The following is a 17,389-nucleotide window of genomic DNA, read 5'->3' as shown; positions in this document are numbered from 1 at the left end:
GCACCGGATGGCGCCACATAATTGAAATGCGAGAGGGCGGCCTCTCTAATCCTCTGATGGCCACTCATAGTCTTTTTCTAGGTTAGGTTGTTTACCAATTTGAGGCGCGGGCGAACCTCCGAGGGCTCCGTACACGAGACACGCACCGAGCATTGATGCTCACAAGTGAAAGAAGAAGGCAAAAACAAGAGCTCTCCCTTAAATATATCCGAGACGACCTCGACGCATTCCTCTCGGAAGCAGACGGCCTTCCACTCGACGGGAGTCCGCCTCGAGCGGCCAGAGTTTACACTTCTCAACTAGACCCGGGAACACTCGGCTCCATTGAACCGAGAGCAGGGGGCGTCTTACTCCTGTGCCGGGAGCGCTGCCCCCTTAGACCTTCCCAGCAGAGGATCTCGCACGCAGACGAGTGGGTTCAAAGGAAATTCAGAGGAAGGAGGGAAATACACTCTCGCAGACCCCTGATAACGGAGGTGGGGGGGGGGAAACGACTGAACTCCAAAGGAACCGTTTTGGGGAACACACTTAATTTCCGCAGTCGTCCGTGATCTCAGGAGGCTCAACCAGCAACAGTAGTGATCCTCCATTCCTGATACAGTGCAAGGGCGTCCGACGACAGGTGACGGAGGGAGGATGTCAACGCTCATTGGCTGTCGCGTGGCGAGTATGTCGCCCCCGAGTTGAAATACTTCAAATACATGTTTTGGCATTGCGCGTATCCACTATCGTCCAGTTGCGTCTTTGCGTCGACTTCGTACGTCGTCTACCCGCGCGAAAAAGAAACGCACCTCAAGAGTGTCCAAGTTCTCATCGAACTCTCGGCGAGAATTTGATTTCCCAAAATGTCGGGCTACACCTTTAATTAGCCAGCAAACACACCCGAGGGTTTTTTGCGGCTCAGCGCCGAAATCCACGTTCGCTGTCTGGCCGCAGTTAATGACGAAGACTTTCCGCCCACTCGTGGCCTCACGTCGGGCAAAGCTCCGTCTCCCCCCGCGAGGCCCTGCCGCGGTTCAATCGCACGCCTGTCACCGCGATTATGTTCAACGGAGCTGAGTGAACGCGGAGTGATCGGCGAGACAGAACACTGAAAAGAAGAAGACGCACAGAAGCCCCGCTGTGTGTGCCAATGAGCAGAGTCTTATTAGCCCCGGTGCGGCAGCTCAATCGAAGGGTCAGGCGGAGTCGTACTTTGGTCAAGGAGGAGAGGCGGAATCCCTTGGCCTTTCCCTTGCCGGCGTTCTCGTTGAGGTAATTGCCGATGGCGAGGAGGTACTCCAGCACGGACGCAAACGACCTGCAGTTGCACAGCTGCATGCACATCCGGATCTTCTGGTCGATCAGCTGGAGGACAAACACACACACACACAGAGAGAGAGAGGGGCCACAGAAGAAAAGTCATTTCGTTCCGTGAATCCAGCCGCACACACGAGCTCTCGCATTCATCATCTTTTTTCGGCTAATCCGAAAATGCTGCCGCGCCGGCTGATCGCCGGGACGGTGGGAGGCGTGACCACGTCACCCCGGTGCTCGCCGCCCGACACCGGCTGCCTGTTGAATTTCAGATTGATTTTTTTTTCCACATTTTATTGCTCACCTTTAAGGCCTCGAATGGCCTCGCAGCCCAAATATCTTTCAGATTTATCGATCCGGCAATGTGCCCTCTCGACCGGTGGATGGGTTTCTTTACTCCCAGGTGACAGCCCGTAACAAAGGGTGACCGAGCTTTTGCCACCAGAGTTTGGAATTAGACTTAAATTGCTTTTCAAAACTTTTATTTTACAAATGGTGGACACAAACACTTTGAATTGAACGGATGACATTTATATTTATTTATATTTATATAGTCGCATCTGTTTTATCGCTCTCCTTCCTCTATTAATGTTCCTTTGTCTTATTCTCGTTTATATATTCCCAGCCTCGCTGGTGTTATTTCTTCTTTGTGAAGCACTTTGTAACACTGTTGAGAAAAGATCCATAGAAATACAGTTGAGCGTTATTCATTTCTGCACGCGACGACATGAAAAGCCCCGTTCAGACGAGCCGTGTAACATCCATCTCAGGGCCCAGGCGTGAACACGCCCAAGACATGGACCCCTCAGTATTAACAATACAGTGATCTATTAGTTGCAGCCTGCCAACATATCAACATTGTTCGCCACATATTGATTTTTAATATTTTATTATTATTATTTCAAATCTGCTTTCTGGACATTTTTCCCGGACTTTTCCCAAGTGCGGACACTTTTTCGAAACCTTTCCGGCCGGCGCCGCGGTAAAATTCTCTGGAATATGTCAGAGGGAGGATTCACAGCAAGCGGGGCGGGCTTGCTGTGAATCGTGTCCTGCATGCTCCATAACCAGAAGCTACAGGATATTCCGTAAATGTTCCTGTTGGTGTGAAAGCGTCCGACTCGGACGACCACCCCGCTCATCACGTGTGAGGGTCAAAGTCCGGAAAATGTCCAGACTCAGTCTGGAGTTTATGTCTGGAAACAAAACAACCAAACATTGATTTATTGATTTATATATATATATATATAGCTACCACTATATTAACACTGACCGCCATGAAACCACCGAGCTAAGAGCTGTTTCGCTCGTGATCGGGTCTCTCGGGACGCACGTTAATACACTTACTCACACACACACACACACACACACACACACACACACAGAGTGTCTAAAAACGCCGCCCCATTTGGTCTTTGCAAAACAGCGCGTCGGGGCCAGGTGTGAACCGACGTGTGCCGAGACCTTTCCGGTGATCCGGCCACCACGGGGTTTCTCCGTGTGCGCGGACAGAAATAACTGCAGTTACAACTTGTTGTTGTTTTTTACATTAGGAAGGTAAACAGCCATCTCGCAGCACCTCATTTAACCTCACAAAAATGAATAATCAGGGCCTTGTTGTTTGGCAAGGTTACCATTTTGCTATGCAATCGTGTCAGGAACAAATATCCCTCCAGACTGCCGCGCGGTTTCCCCGCTTAGCCGGGCTCTGACGGGATCCTGTTGAATATGGATAAGAATCGCGCTGGAAACAAACACCCCCCCCCCCCCCGAATAGAAATGAAAAGTGGGGCTTTTTACATTTTAGCCATGTGGAGGGAGAAGGAGTTGATGCTGTGGGAATCGTAGTAACCTTGACAAAAAAAAGTTGGCAGCTCCAAATGAGCTCCACCACGCCGGCAACACTCCCACCATATGCTCCGCTTTCGAGGGTAACTTCCCAAAACCTTCCAGTGGGACGGCGCGAATTACACAGAGGACACGTCTCGCATCCAGCCACATCGCCCCAACTGGCTTTGCACAGGACCATCTGCACCGCCGTGGCAAACTGTCGTAGTTTGTGTCGCAGATAATGGAAAAGGGCCCAATTGTAACCGGCTTCTTGGAGGCCCGCTGATTTGGTAGGGAAATTCAATTTCCAGAAATAACTCAAGTGGTAAAACGTGTAATTATTATGGGAAAAAAAGATTGAAAGCATGACGCTGCGCATCGCCCGCCCCCCCCCCTCACCTTGGTTAGAAAAGCTTTCCTTGTTGTCTGTACAGCACATTCATTTCCTGTCATTAAATACTCGTCACTTCATCCGTGTCTCTGTAGCTGTGTCCTGCACATCGAGCGCAGCTGTGTGGCTGATCCCTGACGGTGACAGTCCGAAGTGGGCCCCCGCTGAGGGGGGGGGGACACACCTGCAGGTCTGCGCCACGCCGCATCTTGACTAATTCAAATAAAATCTAAAAACGACTTGATCAAAACCCCCTCGCGCGACAGCGGCCTCGGCCACAGGCGGCGCCTCGCCAAGGAAACGCGCGTCACATTTCAGAGGCCGAAAAAAAGCTTCTCTTCCACTTTTGTTGGAAACTGGAGGCGCGCTTAACACAACAAGCGTCCTCATACCCAGTGCTTCAGGGGACACCCCCCCCCCCCGTCCAGGGCTCCTTCCTGTCCCCTGCATCGCCGGCCCCCGTTCCGCCTCTTTGACTCCCTCATTCGCGTCCGGAAGCGGGGCGCAGGCAGAGCTCAGCAAACAGCCCCAACAGAAGAAGGCGCCGGGGGCCACAGTGCAGACGGAAATGTGTCACGCTGGCGGCGAGGCGAGGCGAGGCACCGACGACGAGGACGCCAACGATCCCCGGGTGGTGACCTCTCAAAAAATCGGTCTGCCGGGTGGCGAGTCAATCCTCCCTAATGTCGGAGTATGTCGCGTCAGGGAATCAACGCATTTAAGGGGACGAGAGGACCCCCGACCTCTGCGAGACGATGGGACTCGTCGCCGCGCGGATTTACAGATTAGGGAGCAGCGGGCGCAGACACCGACGCCACAATCTGATCAAAAGACAAAAAACAAGGCCTTTTTATTTTAATAAAATCCCGGGCAGCCGACAGAGAAACATCGGCAAGAAACAGCCGAGGGCCAATTGAGGCTTAATGAAATTGCTAATGTTTTGCCGGGCACGCCACACGTTTGCCTCCGACGGATTTCGGTGGCGTCACTCTTGCTCTTCATCCTCAGGGCGAGTCAGCAGACAGGACGTCGGGACCGAGGCGAGAGGAAGAATGAAAATGAACGATAAAAATTGGCAGAGGAGCCGGGAGGGATTCTCGTCTGACTGCAATATCTTCGCACCCTGCAGTCCCCGACGCCAATAAGCAGCCGCGCTTCACAAGAGAGTCGACAATTAGTCTGACTAATGATGACGCTAAACGCTCAGTTGCGTTTCAGTCAGAGTGTGTGTGGGCTGACAAAGTGCCACGGCAAGGTAAAGAAAACGTATCTTCTAAATCGTGCGATGCCTTTTTTCCCGCTCGACCTGCATCAATGAAAGAGTGCCTGAGTCTCCCCTCCCCCCCCCAGCTCTCCCCAAAGTGCTTTTCTTTATTGGGTCTCTGATGAAGATAATAACTACCCATGTTTTACACCATCTACAGAAAAAGAAAAAAATGGTTCTTGATTCGATTAAGATCCGTCTTTTCCCTTTTCGCTCCGTCGAACAAAGAGCGGCGTCTGAAAGTGCCTCTCAAACCTGTCGCCACTTAGAGACGACTCCACTCACCACTTCAGACATACAATTCAAACTGAAGGCGGGGGGGGGGGGCTTTGCGTACTATTGCCACTTTGTCCATAGATGTTCTTTTCATTTATATCTAAAGCCACGATGTAGCTGAACACTGGTCTTTTCATTTTACGGAATAAAACTTGCGCGTTCGTGTTCCGTCGCCTGTCTTTGTTTTTGATTTGTTTTTTTTAACCCTTTTTTATTTTGCAGCTCGTGGGGAACGAGCCACACTTTGAAACAGAGCGACGGCCGATTCGCGCCTCGCGAGTGAACTCACGGGCTGCAGGTCGCTCATGCTGATCGGCAGCTCCCTCAGGATCAGCAGCAGGTCCAGTTGGGCGCTCAGGTGGGGGATGTTGCACATCTGCATCGGGGGGGGGGGCAAGGGGAAAAAAAGAGGAAGATGTGAGTGTGATAAGGACATGCAATTATGACACAAACATAACGAGCTTTCCGCGCGATTACCCCGAGGAGCAGTGTTGCGGGGAGGAGGCCGTCGTTGGACGGCTCGCAGCTCTGCTCTCACAGACTCCAGTTCTGTGGCAGGATTAGCGCAGGCGAGAGTGAAAGCGCCGCCGGCCCGTCGACAGGCCGATTTAACAGAGAAACTCGGGGGCTTGACACCTCCAAAACGATGGGCTGAGCCGCCCGGCCGACCTTTTGCGTCGGCGCTAACCTCGGATAAATCACTCGGCGTTGTCAGGCGGCCGCGCTCACGCGCAACAGGCACCGTCTCCCGGAAGCCAAAGGGCACTTGGTCTGATGGATGGTCGAGGAAGAGATGTTTGGGATGAGCGTCAGCGATAGAGACATGTCGTAATGCCCGGGCAACACTTCTAATTTCATCCCGACTGGGCCAAAACGGTGCTCACACACAGGCGGCCACAAACGTTCAACCACATTGGGGACAACAAGAGGTCAAGGTCTTGTGGGAGTTCTGCTTCGGCGAAGCACTGCATGATTATCTGGCGTTTGAAACCTTTAAAAAAAAATACAATTTGAATCAAACACCTCCTGAAAAGCTTCGACGTCAAAGGCTCGTTTGTCTCGAGGAGCTGAGAAAAGAGCTGAGTCATGGCTTTCTCTCACAAAGATCCTCCGAAACCGCCTTTATAGGGATATTTCAAACAGTGTGTTGTTTTCAATTAATATCACAGGTGTCTTCACTGGCATCCCTCAGCCATTTAGCCTCTTTAAACGGAGAAAAGTCCTCAGCGTGCCGTCTGTCATCAACACGGACGAGAGAAAGTAAAGCGGACGGATGTCTGAGGCGATGGGGAAGAGGTTCAAGGTCCTTGGGTCTGTAGCCAACACCCCCCCCCCCCCCCCCCCCCCCCCCCCCCCCGGACGTGGCTACAAGAGGGAAATTCACTCGTTGGGTTTGAACGGTTGAAAAGGAACCAAGGGGAATATGAAGCAGACACGGGCTGACCTTCAAGATCAAGGCCCCCGCATTGTCCTTCGTCGCGCCACGTCTCGCTCTCTGTGAAGCAATCGCGCTCCGCGGAGTGAAAACACGAGAAGGCCTCACCGTTTGAAAGAGAAACATAAAAAAAATGTTAGGATTCGTGCTCGCTCAAATTCGCGACAACAAAAAACCACGGCGCCTGTGGGAGATTGTCCTCCACCATGAAAAAAAAAAAACCAAAGCGAGGGAGCCTTTTGTCAAGTCGCAGTCAGGAGAAGAAAAGACAACTGGCGCTCTCAAAGAAGAGAACACCGTCCCCGCTGTGAAACATGGAGGAGGCGCACTCGTGCGCTGGTGTTGCTTTGCCGCAGGGGAAACCTTGAATGTGCGCGGGGCACGATGACGTCAGAAGATTATCGAGACTTTCTGGAGTAGAACTCGCTGCCTGGAGTCAGAGAGCTCTGCTTCCTCCTTAAAATTAAGTTTGTTCTTGTGAAACTCATATTTTTATTTGAGGAACAGAAAAAAATGTGTCTACAAACATCTGACAAGAAGCATGTTCCTTTTTATTTCCTTCCCCTCGCTAAAAATTAAAACAATAAAAAAAAAAATTATTTAAAAGAGAGGTATAAATAAATAAACAAATAATTGGACAGGCTATTAATACATTCCGCTATTGTCACTGCGTTATTCTTGTAACACTATGATTATTTTTTTACTCATATCACTCTTTTCTTATAACACTGCGGCTCCTAATGTTACAACTTTATTCTCGTGATTTCATGAGTTTTTCTTGTAATACGCCGACTTTTTCTTTTTGTTACTTTTGTCTCAAAATCTTTTTCTTTTTTTTCTCCTTTAAGTGGCCCTAATACTTTATTAATTTTTTTGAATGGACGTGTCAGTGATTGACCCGCCCGTTGCTACACACCGGGAGCCTGACGGCCCTCATAGCTCGATTAGGGTTTGATTGGACCGCTCAAGGAAAAGGTCAGTGCTTCAACTCTAATATATTGAAATGTTTCTTTTAATAGTACCCTTGACGGTATCCCACTCGTCCCACTGTCTAAAGTAAAACAAGATCTAGAGCCTGCAGCCAGGCTAGCAGCTCGGCGAGACTGTAATTAGCCACGGCAGTGCCTGAAGCTAACTGCTAACGTCTGAATGCTAACAATGAGAATATTAAAATGTTTAGCAGGTGTAGTGGTTCACATCTCAGTTTGCCGTGTTGTCATGCAGGGGCTGCTGCAGCTGATGATTACTTTCATTGACTAAGTGACCCTTTGAATTTCTGTCATAAGTGAATGTGTTTCAATTGACGGCATTTCAGTTTCTATTCAATCTGAAATTAGAGATGCAACGGTTAATCGATTAATCGATTAGCAATAGACTTCTGAATTAATCGTCAGCTATTTTGATAATCGATGAATCCGTTCACATAGTTTTTGTGAGATAAGAGTCAAAATTCTCTGATTTCAGCTTCTCAAATGTGAATATGTTCTGGTTTCTTTGCTCCTCTGTGACAGTAAACTAAATAACTTTGGTGTGTGGACAAATCAAAACATCATGCCAGGGTTTGAGAAACACGATCGACACTTTATGGACCAAACAACTAATCGATTAATCGGGAAAATAAGCGACAGATTAATCGAATGATGAAAATAATCGTTAGCTGTGGCCCTGATCTGAAGACAAAAAAAGAAAAGAGGACTGTTCATGTTGCCTCCACACGTCGGCCTACACGAGGTTTCCATGAGAGACGGAACCCCTGAGCCGGATCACACAAGGGTCAGGCGACTGCGACGTCGCGCTGGAAGGTGGTAAGCAGATGAACGGCATGGAGGTTGCCATGACACCCACGGTGTGGGAAGAAGGAGCCAGGTGAACGAAGACTCAACAACGAAGACTTTGGGGAGAGCGCGACACGAGCGAGAGCGTGCGTTTCGATTCTGCCGCAGGTCAATTAGCAGGTCGACTGTGTAATCCTAATCCCAGTCCCACTGTACCTCCATCATGTACTGGTCCACGATGTGCAGCTCGGCCGCGGGCCCCTTGTGGGATTTGTACATTTCCACGTCGTCCGCGGTGGGGATGTACCTTGAACATGGAAAACAAACATACCAATGTCACCGCTGTCTTTTGTCACACTAAAAGGCCTTGAAAGTTGTATTTTCCCGCAACCATCTTATTCTTTTACTAAATCAAGGCTCCTTACATGAACACAGTTTTCTGTCAAAGTCATTATTTTTTTTTTTTCTTCCCATCAGAGATTTCTGTGTTTATGTTCTTCTGAATGGTTTGATCGCTGTCAATCAAAAATCGCATCAAATCCAAAATCCACGCAGTCCAGAAGAAGCACCACAACACTAAAACTCTCCCTCTCAAAAAATGAAGCTCATTAAGCATTTCTAGCAATGCATCCTATGATTATGTGTTTAAAAGTATATTTACTTTCATTGTATCTATATATGTATGCTAACTAATACCCGCATGCCTTTAAACACTAGAAGGAAAAAACATTATGTATCATTCATGTGGAATTCTTTACATTATTTATTATTTATCCAAAAAAACAAAAAAATAAAAAAACAAATACGTATATGGACCAAATAAATATAAATAAATAAAATTTAATTTGCGGCTGAGGCTGTTTCCTCTCCTGTATCAGGCACTTTTAACCTATCACATGTTCTCCCGCCTTGGACCGATGCCACCACATTGATTTCCAGTGGCCCGGAGGAAGGCAAGTGACTAAAAGCCGAGCACTGCTGATGGCCCTCGTCGGCTCCTATGAAGCGGCGAGACGCTGATGGGAACAGCCATTTACTCACTCGCACTGAATGTGAACCCCCACCACCCCCCCACCACCACCACCCCCACCCCCGTCGTCTCAAAGTGGACCTGCTCCTCCCGTCACTTTCCCTGCGTCCTGACCTCAAACCAAAGGCATTCACTTTTTCATGAACCGGGGCGAATGCGCCACTGGAGAACCCCACCGGCCATTAATATTGCAGCACCTGTTGGGGAGTGGCTTCTTTCAGGATTGTGTTCCTCGGGCCTGGACACATTAAAATATATATTACGTTTGGGTAGGATGAATAAAATCCTGCACGCGGCACATTAGATCACTCCCGCCTTCCAGGGGGTCAGCATCCAGGGCCCGCCGAGTACAAACTGCAGGTGAGAAAGTCGCAGAGCGTTTTAGCCGCTCTCGGAGTTGTATTCCCGAGGGCGTGTCAATAGTTTCCATCTCCACAAATAACCCCAGATAAATCTTTTATTAGGGGAGGCTGGTCTGGTAAAAGGTTCTGGCATCTGCTCTTTAGTATTAGAGCACTGTGAGAACCGCCTTGTGTGTGTGTGTGTGTGTGTGTGTGCGTGCGTGTGCGTGTGTGTGTGTGCGTGTGTGTGTGTGCGTGTGTGTGCGCGCGTGCGTGTGTGTCCTCCCCACGTGCACTGGCAGTGTTTTCCCCCCCGTTTAGCGAGGTCCTGACTTGTGACCACGCACTCACAACCCTCGACGCTGATTTGCTGAGCTGCCTTGTTTCCAAAAGCGTCTGCCCCGTCGCCGCTGACAACACACGTCGACCGCCCACGGACTCGGGCACAGAAAGTATTTCACCCCACATGGTTCGCTTCTGACACAATAAGGAATTCATACAAAGCAGGTGGGGGGGGGGGGGGGGGTTGGACACAAAGACGTACCTCCTCAGAGAGGTGATGTGCTCATCAGACAGGCCTCCGTCTTCCTCGCTCACAATGAACAGTTTGTCCTTCAGCTCTCCCGGCTGCACTGGGAAACTTTTGAGGAAAATGTCTACAAGAACAATAGATTTCGAGACGGGGGGGGGGGGGGGGGAAGCAAAGAGTCAACACACTCAATGGAACATGAAAGCGTTCCTCTTGACAGATAGGCTTCTCATCCTGCGATGAAATGACTCCAAAAAGTATTGTGAAGACAAAGGGTCCTCTGCTTAATTACTCTCCCCCTGAATGCCTGAGGGAAATGCACAAATTTGCATTCTATCAAGTCAAAGCTTATGTGATGTTTTTTTTTATTTATTTATTTTTTTTTATTGAAAATGTCTCTGCATAATTCAGGAGCGGAGGGAAACATTCATTATGAGCCTGCAGTTTTAGACATGTGAAATACAAGATGAATTCTTACAAAATATAGTTATTTGACCCTGTCCCCATCAATGATTGGTCGACACGTTTTTCTTTTCCTTTTAGAAGCATCACATCCAATTTTCTTTTTCTTTTCCAAATTTGCGTGAACGCCAACTATGTTGCATTCAAGAATTGTGTCCCGGAGCGGAGATATTTTGTTCTCGCGAGTAGCAACTTGTTTGTTTTATCCGTATTACAACTAAAACGCGCAAACCACTGACACTGACCCGGCAGGGCTGTGATCAACACGTCGCCAAATCTTTGACGCTCTCCGACCTGAGACATTCGCTCCTTCGCTTTTTCGTGTCCCATTTTCAAATGACTAAAAGTGATAATATCAAAACGTTTAGAATCAAAAATGAGTGTTGGGCTCCAAAAGCAAGGGGGGGGGGGGGGGGGGCGTTCATCCGTCTCATCTGGTCGACAGAAGAAAAAATTAATAAATAAATAAAACAAACAAGTGCAAATCCATCCCTTTGGTTGACTGGCACTCGGACAAACTGAGCGGTGCCCTGGCAAATTAGAATTATGGAGATGAAGAGATGTGTCCCACTGGGTGCAGGACGCCACAGGTGTACTTTTAATTAGGAGAGCGACATTTCCAGTCATTAAATAGGCAGCGAGCACGGGGCTCTCCTGGTAAATAACCATAAGAGAGACGGACAGAAAAGAACTATGACCTATTCAAACCACAATGGATCCAGAGGCGGAAAAACTAACAAAGTTCTGTACTTTCTCCTCGCTCTCGTCGAGGGTTGAGGACGGAGGGTGTCGCACTTTGTCCTGACTGTTGAGGCCCAATGAGGCAAATTGTGATTTGTGAAAATGGGCCATAAAAATGAAATGTGATTGATTGAATACACTCTTAAAGCTGCAGTGTGGGGGTCCGAGCGGTTCCGAGGTATAGTGGATGATGGAACGCAGCGGTCCGTGCGGTTGTTGCCGAAAAGTTTCCAGAATACGTCGCGTTCGCGTTGAATTTCCAGCGCTGCGGGAAACCGGAAATGGAATTAGCAGTGCGCTGCCATAAAGTGTCCCCTGTCGGATGCTCAGTTGGATGCGGTTTGACACTTGACCACCAGATGCCGCCAGAACAGTACAAGAATTACACACTTGGGCTTTAAGGTACATTATTCTCATATTTTTCTTACATTTCAGTTAAAAGATTTAACTTTTTTTTTAATCTGCCACAATTATATGACAACTATCTTTACTTTTCAGATTGAAACACCATATTTTTTTGGTAAATAAACTACTATTAGTTTGTTATTGGCATGTGAGAAAACAAATTGCAGTGTCTAGTTGCAGCCTCTTAACACATTTGAGATGTCAATAACTATAACTTCTAACTATTCCGTCTTTTAAATCTGATTATTTTATGACTTATTTGTTTTCATTGCCGCGATGTGAATTTGATTCTGGATTTTCTGGATTTTGAAAAGTGAAGATTAGCATTTTATTATTTGAGCTGTTTGCAGTTGCACCAAAGAGACAGAAACGTTTTCATTTAAATACCTGTTGGATTAGAAAATAGGTTTAAATTTACAACAACAAACAATCAGTTTGAAGTCTAAAATATTAATTTATATTTGGAACAGAATTTTTTTTTTCTGGTTTCCAGCTTAATCATCTCCCAGCCTCTCAGATTTCTTCAGTGACCCTTTGGAGCGGCCGAACCACTCGGTGACGAACCACTGAACTTACACACATGACAGTGTGTGAACTAGTTCCACCAGTTGGACCAGCCACGACAGTAAGTTGCTGCTTCCACGCTCATGGTTCAGCAGTTAATACTTCCGTACACATAAGTAAGCTTTTGAAACCAGGACGTTTCGTCGTAATGAAGTACTTTTGCACTGTTTTATTGGTACTTTTTAAGGACGTGAATACTTCTCTCCTACCACTGATCTCATTAAAGATGTCGACTGACTCCATCTCACACTACGGAGGCCGTCCTGTGAGAAGACATTTCATTTCCTTAGACTGTATTCAAACTGATTTAAACACTGAGTCGGCGTCAGTCACAGCCATTAGTGTTACAGAATCCCATCACGACACGCATATACACACACACACACACACACAAACACACACACAAACACACACACACACACAAACACTATCTCTTTTACATCTGCTCTGTGGGCACGTGTCAGCAGATTACAATCAAAAACAACAATACCAGTTAATTCATTGTTGTTTAAGGTCTTTCGGATTCTTGTTGGGCACTTTTCAGTCTATAAATAAGTTCACACATCATTACAGCGTTTGTCATATGGACTCTACAGCTGATTGCCGGAGGAACCCTTCTTCAAAACCACGGCACAACAGCAACGCAAACCCTCTGTCTAGCTGCAAACAACGTTTTTAAAGTCTGTGCGGACGTGGAAAGTGCAATGGCTTTCTTCCTAATTAACAGTTCTGAGTTTGTTTATTAATTATTGATCACATACTTGATACGTGTGTGTGTGTGTGTGTGTGTGTGTGTGTGTGTGTGTGTGTGTGTGTGTATGTGTGTGTGTGTGTGAGATATCATCTGATGGAGGTGGAGTGTGACTGACTGCTGAGCTGGTGCTATCTTTGTAAACACGGAGCGAGGCTCGGCTTTCTTATGCACACCGGCTCCCCGTGCAACGGGATCGGTATGAATAAAAAAAAAAAAGAAAGTGTGGCAAAGAATGAGATATGAGCTGAATAACCGGCAGGAATTGAGGGAGGTTTGAGGTGATAAACATGCAAAAACAAAAACAAAAAAAGTGCCGCGGCAGAGGGATGCTGTGGGCGAGAGTTTCTGCGTGTGAGGGAGACACAGAGAGAGAGAGAGAGAAGATTAACAACTGACTTTTGAATCTAGTTTCATATATAGCTGCAATGAGAACTGATTTCCAAGGGAGTTGCTGTGTTTTTGCTTTAAAAAAAACCATATTATTATTAATAATAGTAATTATTATTATTGCTAGACGAAAGACGTTGACTCTGATTGATAAAAAACACCCCTGAAGTGCAGTGGTGTGATGTAAATTCATGTATTCATGTACTTGACTTTACTCTAAAATCGAAGGTTGCCTACTTATTCTTTACATACTTCTACTCCACTACACTTAAGTATTCTTACCGCAGTACATTTACTTGCAGCCACACTTAAACTGTTAATTTGCAGATTATTATAGCACATCCGAATAAACGATGGGTTCATTGAATTATTATTATTATTAGTTACTTTATTCCTTTTCTTCTCAGAATTGTACTAGTACAAGTAGAGTAAAGTAGATTTTACGTAAAAAAAAAAACATATACGCTTATAAAATGTGATATGATAACAAATATATCATATTCAAATCAAAGGTGCAACTCTTCTTAAATATGAATACTTTAACTTTTGTTACTTTTTTTGATACTCACATACTCTTACTTAATGTGTAAAACTTGCTATTTTCGTTTGTAATCGAGTATTTTCATCCTGCAGGATCTGAATGAGGATCTGAATACTTCCTCCATCACTGCTGAAATGTCAGGTTGGCGACAACAGGACCAAAGGAGGACGGACAGAAAGACAGACAGTGTCTCCTCTTTATTTTTTTTGTTGCTTCAAATGTCAATTTTTTCTTCTTCTAAAGTTTGCAGCAGGAGGATGCATGGCCCCGGGGTTGCCCGCAGGCAGTCGTCACTCAGCTCCTGCTCCTGACACAACCGGAAGTTTCCAGGTCAGACATATGAGGCACAGACTCTGAATGCTAGTTGTCGCTTAAATCCCCGATCCATATTTCATAAAGGTGTGAACTCTAATTACGGTGCCAGCCTGCACATTCACTCTGATTCCATGTAGCAGCCCCCATGCCGCCACCACCACAGCCGAGGCGCTCCTGCGGCCTGTGGGCCTCTTGGAGGACCTGTGAGGGGGGAGCTCCTGAAAGGCTCTCTCCCCCGGCGTCGGGTTTTGAAACTTAAAAAGCCACGCGCAGTTAATCAAAAGTGAAAAGCCATTAGATAAGAAGTAGAACATGTTCCACTTCACAACAGCTCTGCACTGCATGGGCAGTAATGACACACTGCCCCCTGCAGACACGCGTGAGGAACCCTCCACCCATCTGCTTTTTCAGCCCCTGTGGCATCCATCAGAGTCTCGGCCAATTTTTTTATTAAAAAGAGCCAAAAATTATTGGCGTTTTCAGGTGATCTTCCTTTTTATTTGGGCAGTTAAAGTCTAATTGATAGAAACTACAAAGACGTCGTTGCTGCTTCTGCAGGAATCCCGGCTACCCTTGTGTGCTGCTTCCCTCTGGTGGTTGTTCAAACCACACATTTTAAATTCACAGAACCATTATTGGACTTCATCGAGAGGAAAGGCTTTTCATAAGAGCATGGAAATATATACTTCATCATTCAGCTGAGAAAGTCTCATCTCCTTCCTAAAAAAGATGGACCCCTTCCTGCAGACAATATTCATAAGCAACTCCACCACAACACTTGTTGAACCAATACTCACTGAAGTTCTGCGCAATCTTCTGGTTGAGCATGATGTGCTGGGTGTTACTGTGCTCAGCCGCATCAAACCTCCCCAGGTCTTTGACGGCAAATTGCTCGTACAGGCGTGACGTGTCGATCTCGATCCTCCCGGCGCTTCCTTGTGTCCAAAATGATTTACCGATCTGCCGAGAAACAAATGAATGCAGCGCTGAGACGATTTCCGCTTGGTGCTATAAATCAATGTTGAGATTACAAAAAGGACAGCACAGGGGGGAAGCGACGACTGCCGGACACAACAAAGAAATATTCCTGTGAAACTGACCTTTCTGTTGTTGCCAAAATAATAAAACACTGCATTTAAATATGAATAATTCACCCTAATGAGACCCACTGTAGATGTATCTGCGCCAAAATGGTATGCGAGTTGTCCTCCGATTTCACTAAGAGTGAAAAGTGGAAGTGTTACCTTCTCGGGGCCAACTAGGTCCCAGTGGAAAGCCTTGGTGCGTGCCTCTTTCGAACTGGTCTTCAGTTTGAAGGGTAAAGGTGGGGGAGACGGGATGCTCGGAGGGGAAGGCCCCTTCACAGCCGACGTGCCGGATTCATTAGTAACAGACTCTGGGACCGTGGAGGAGGACGTGAGGGGGATATGGGAGGGTTGGGGCAGAGGTGGTGTTCGGGGAACGACACTGGGTGAGGTTGGTCCAGCGGCTTGAGCAGCAGCAGCACCGGCCTTCCCACTGCGAGGTACAGGAACGGGCTTTGAGCAGCCAGCTGCTAAACCGTCTCCAGCGGTGGACGCGGGATCCGCATTCGCATCGGCAACTGGAGGACGAGTATTCCCACCGCTAAATCCGCCACCTGACTCGAGGTCCGTGTTGGTGACCTCGGCGTCCTCGGCGATGCTGGCATTTCGCGGAATCGCTGACTCCTGGAACGCGTGGTCGCCCCTGGACCTCCTCTTCCAGTCCGAACACAGTCTGTCGATGGCGTTGACCCAAGCGTCTCGCTCCCTCTGGGCAGCCCCTCGGGCGCTGGTTTGATCCGCCACAGGCACTTTGAATCTGCAGCGAATCAAAAACATTCAACTCAACTTTCCCCATTAGCTGAGGTACGTCCGGCAATCAACACTTGCGGCCTGTGTTCGTCACTCAGACGAGGCTGCGTCATAACTGCCACAGGCCTGTGAATGTGCTCCGCCTCACTCACTGGTACTCATTTTTGTGGGTGACCAGGGTGAAGGCGTCCGGGCATTGAGGTTTCTCCACGCGGGTGTCGCCGTCTGACAGGTGAATCACGATGGACACGGGCACCGCGGATGTCGCCTCGCCGTCAGCGGGGTCTCGACACCTGAAGGGGACCAGTGTCAGCTGGCCCGGGTGAAGCTGCACCTCGTATCTGGAAGAAAATGAAGAAGGAGTCACGTGTAATGTAGAGCACATCGACAGCACCAGCATGTGCTTGATGCATTTAGTACATAATATGGATATAGTACACTTCAAACTCATGTACGGCGTTTTGTACAAACAGAAGAAGATGTGGCATCCATTGTCAATTCTCCATAAAAAAAAGAGTTAGCAAAATGTTTCACCAGAGGCTTCAAAAAGTAACGGCTATTTTGGGAAATTTTGGGAAAAACGCCACGAATTACTTTGATGAGAAGATCAACGGCACTCTCATTGCTGCAGCAGCCAGGAGAGGGTTAGCTTAGAACAAAGACCGGAAGATCGGATAAGAAAGAAAAAAAAACCAGCATGAGAAAATGTTGATGGACAGGAAATAGGAAAGAGGAGTCGAATGCAGATTCGCAACCAGGACAGGTTCAGTCAGCGAAGAGCTCTACTTGTACCCACAGGTACAGGGAGCAGGTCAAATCAATAGCAGGTAGCATGTGATTCATTGAATCAACTACACACAGGTCAAGTACAGACTCACAGGTAGTCATCCGAAAGCAAAGGCACAAGGCAACGTTGACCCCTCCCCCCCACGCTGCTATGTCTGGTTCCACCAAAAAACAAGATGGCGCCGGTCAAAACGCTAAACGCAAGGCTTCAAAGCGGCAGTTCACAAAACCAATGGGTGGCGTCACGCTGCGTTGCCGCTTGTTTGGAACTGTTGTGTCCTCGCACATTTAGTTTTTTATAAGTATTGAATAAAAAGGAATTAGTTCATTAGTGAGTATTAGTGAGCTTTTATACCTTTGGACAGCTGTCTAAATGTGAAGCTAAGCTACCCGCCCACTGGGTCCTGCTCTATATTCACTGATGAATAGATT

At 47.5% G+C, this 17,389-nt stretch overlaps 1 protein-coding gene across 3 annotated transcripts in view; it reads right to left on the bottom strand.

Moving 5' to 3' along the window:
• Positions 1-17,389, bottom strand: part of LOC118317353 (formin-like protein 13) — a 32,780-nt gene that overhangs the window by 12,277 nt on the left and 3,114 nt on the right. For 2 of the 3 annotated variants that reach the window (XM_035645973.2, XM_035645972.2), the window contains exons 6-12: positions 16,324-16,512; positions 15,581-16,178; positions 15,134-15,296; positions 10,183-10,294; positions 8,484-8,574; positions 5,347-5,433; positions 1,195-1,347 (exon numbers count right to left, since the gene is read on the bottom strand). In XM_035645973.2, the coding sequence (XP_035501866.1) occupies positions 1,195-1,347; positions 5,347-5,433; positions 8,484-8,574; positions 10,183-10,294; positions 15,134-15,296; positions 15,581-16,178; positions 16,324-16,512 (1,393 nt within the window). The remainder of the gene's footprint in view (positions 1-1,194; positions 1,348-5,346; positions 5,434-8,483; positions 8,575-10,182; positions 10,295-15,133; positions 15,297-15,580; positions 16,179-16,323; positions 16,513-17,389) is intronic. The other variant, XM_035645974.2, reaches the window with a different exon arrangement.

Source organism: Scophthalmus maximus, chromosome 3 (genome assembly GCF_022379125.1).
Source record: "Scophthalmus maximus strain ysfricsl-2021 chromosome 3, ASM2237912v1, whole genome shotgun sequence".
In the NCBI taxonomy this organism is placed as follows: Eukaryota; Metazoa; Chordata; class Actinopteri; order Pleuronectiformes; family Scophthalmidae; genus Scophthalmus; species Scophthalmus maximus.
The sequence above is the reverse complement of the archived record's forward strand: the minus strand, read 5'-3'. Positions and strand labels throughout refer to the sequence as shown.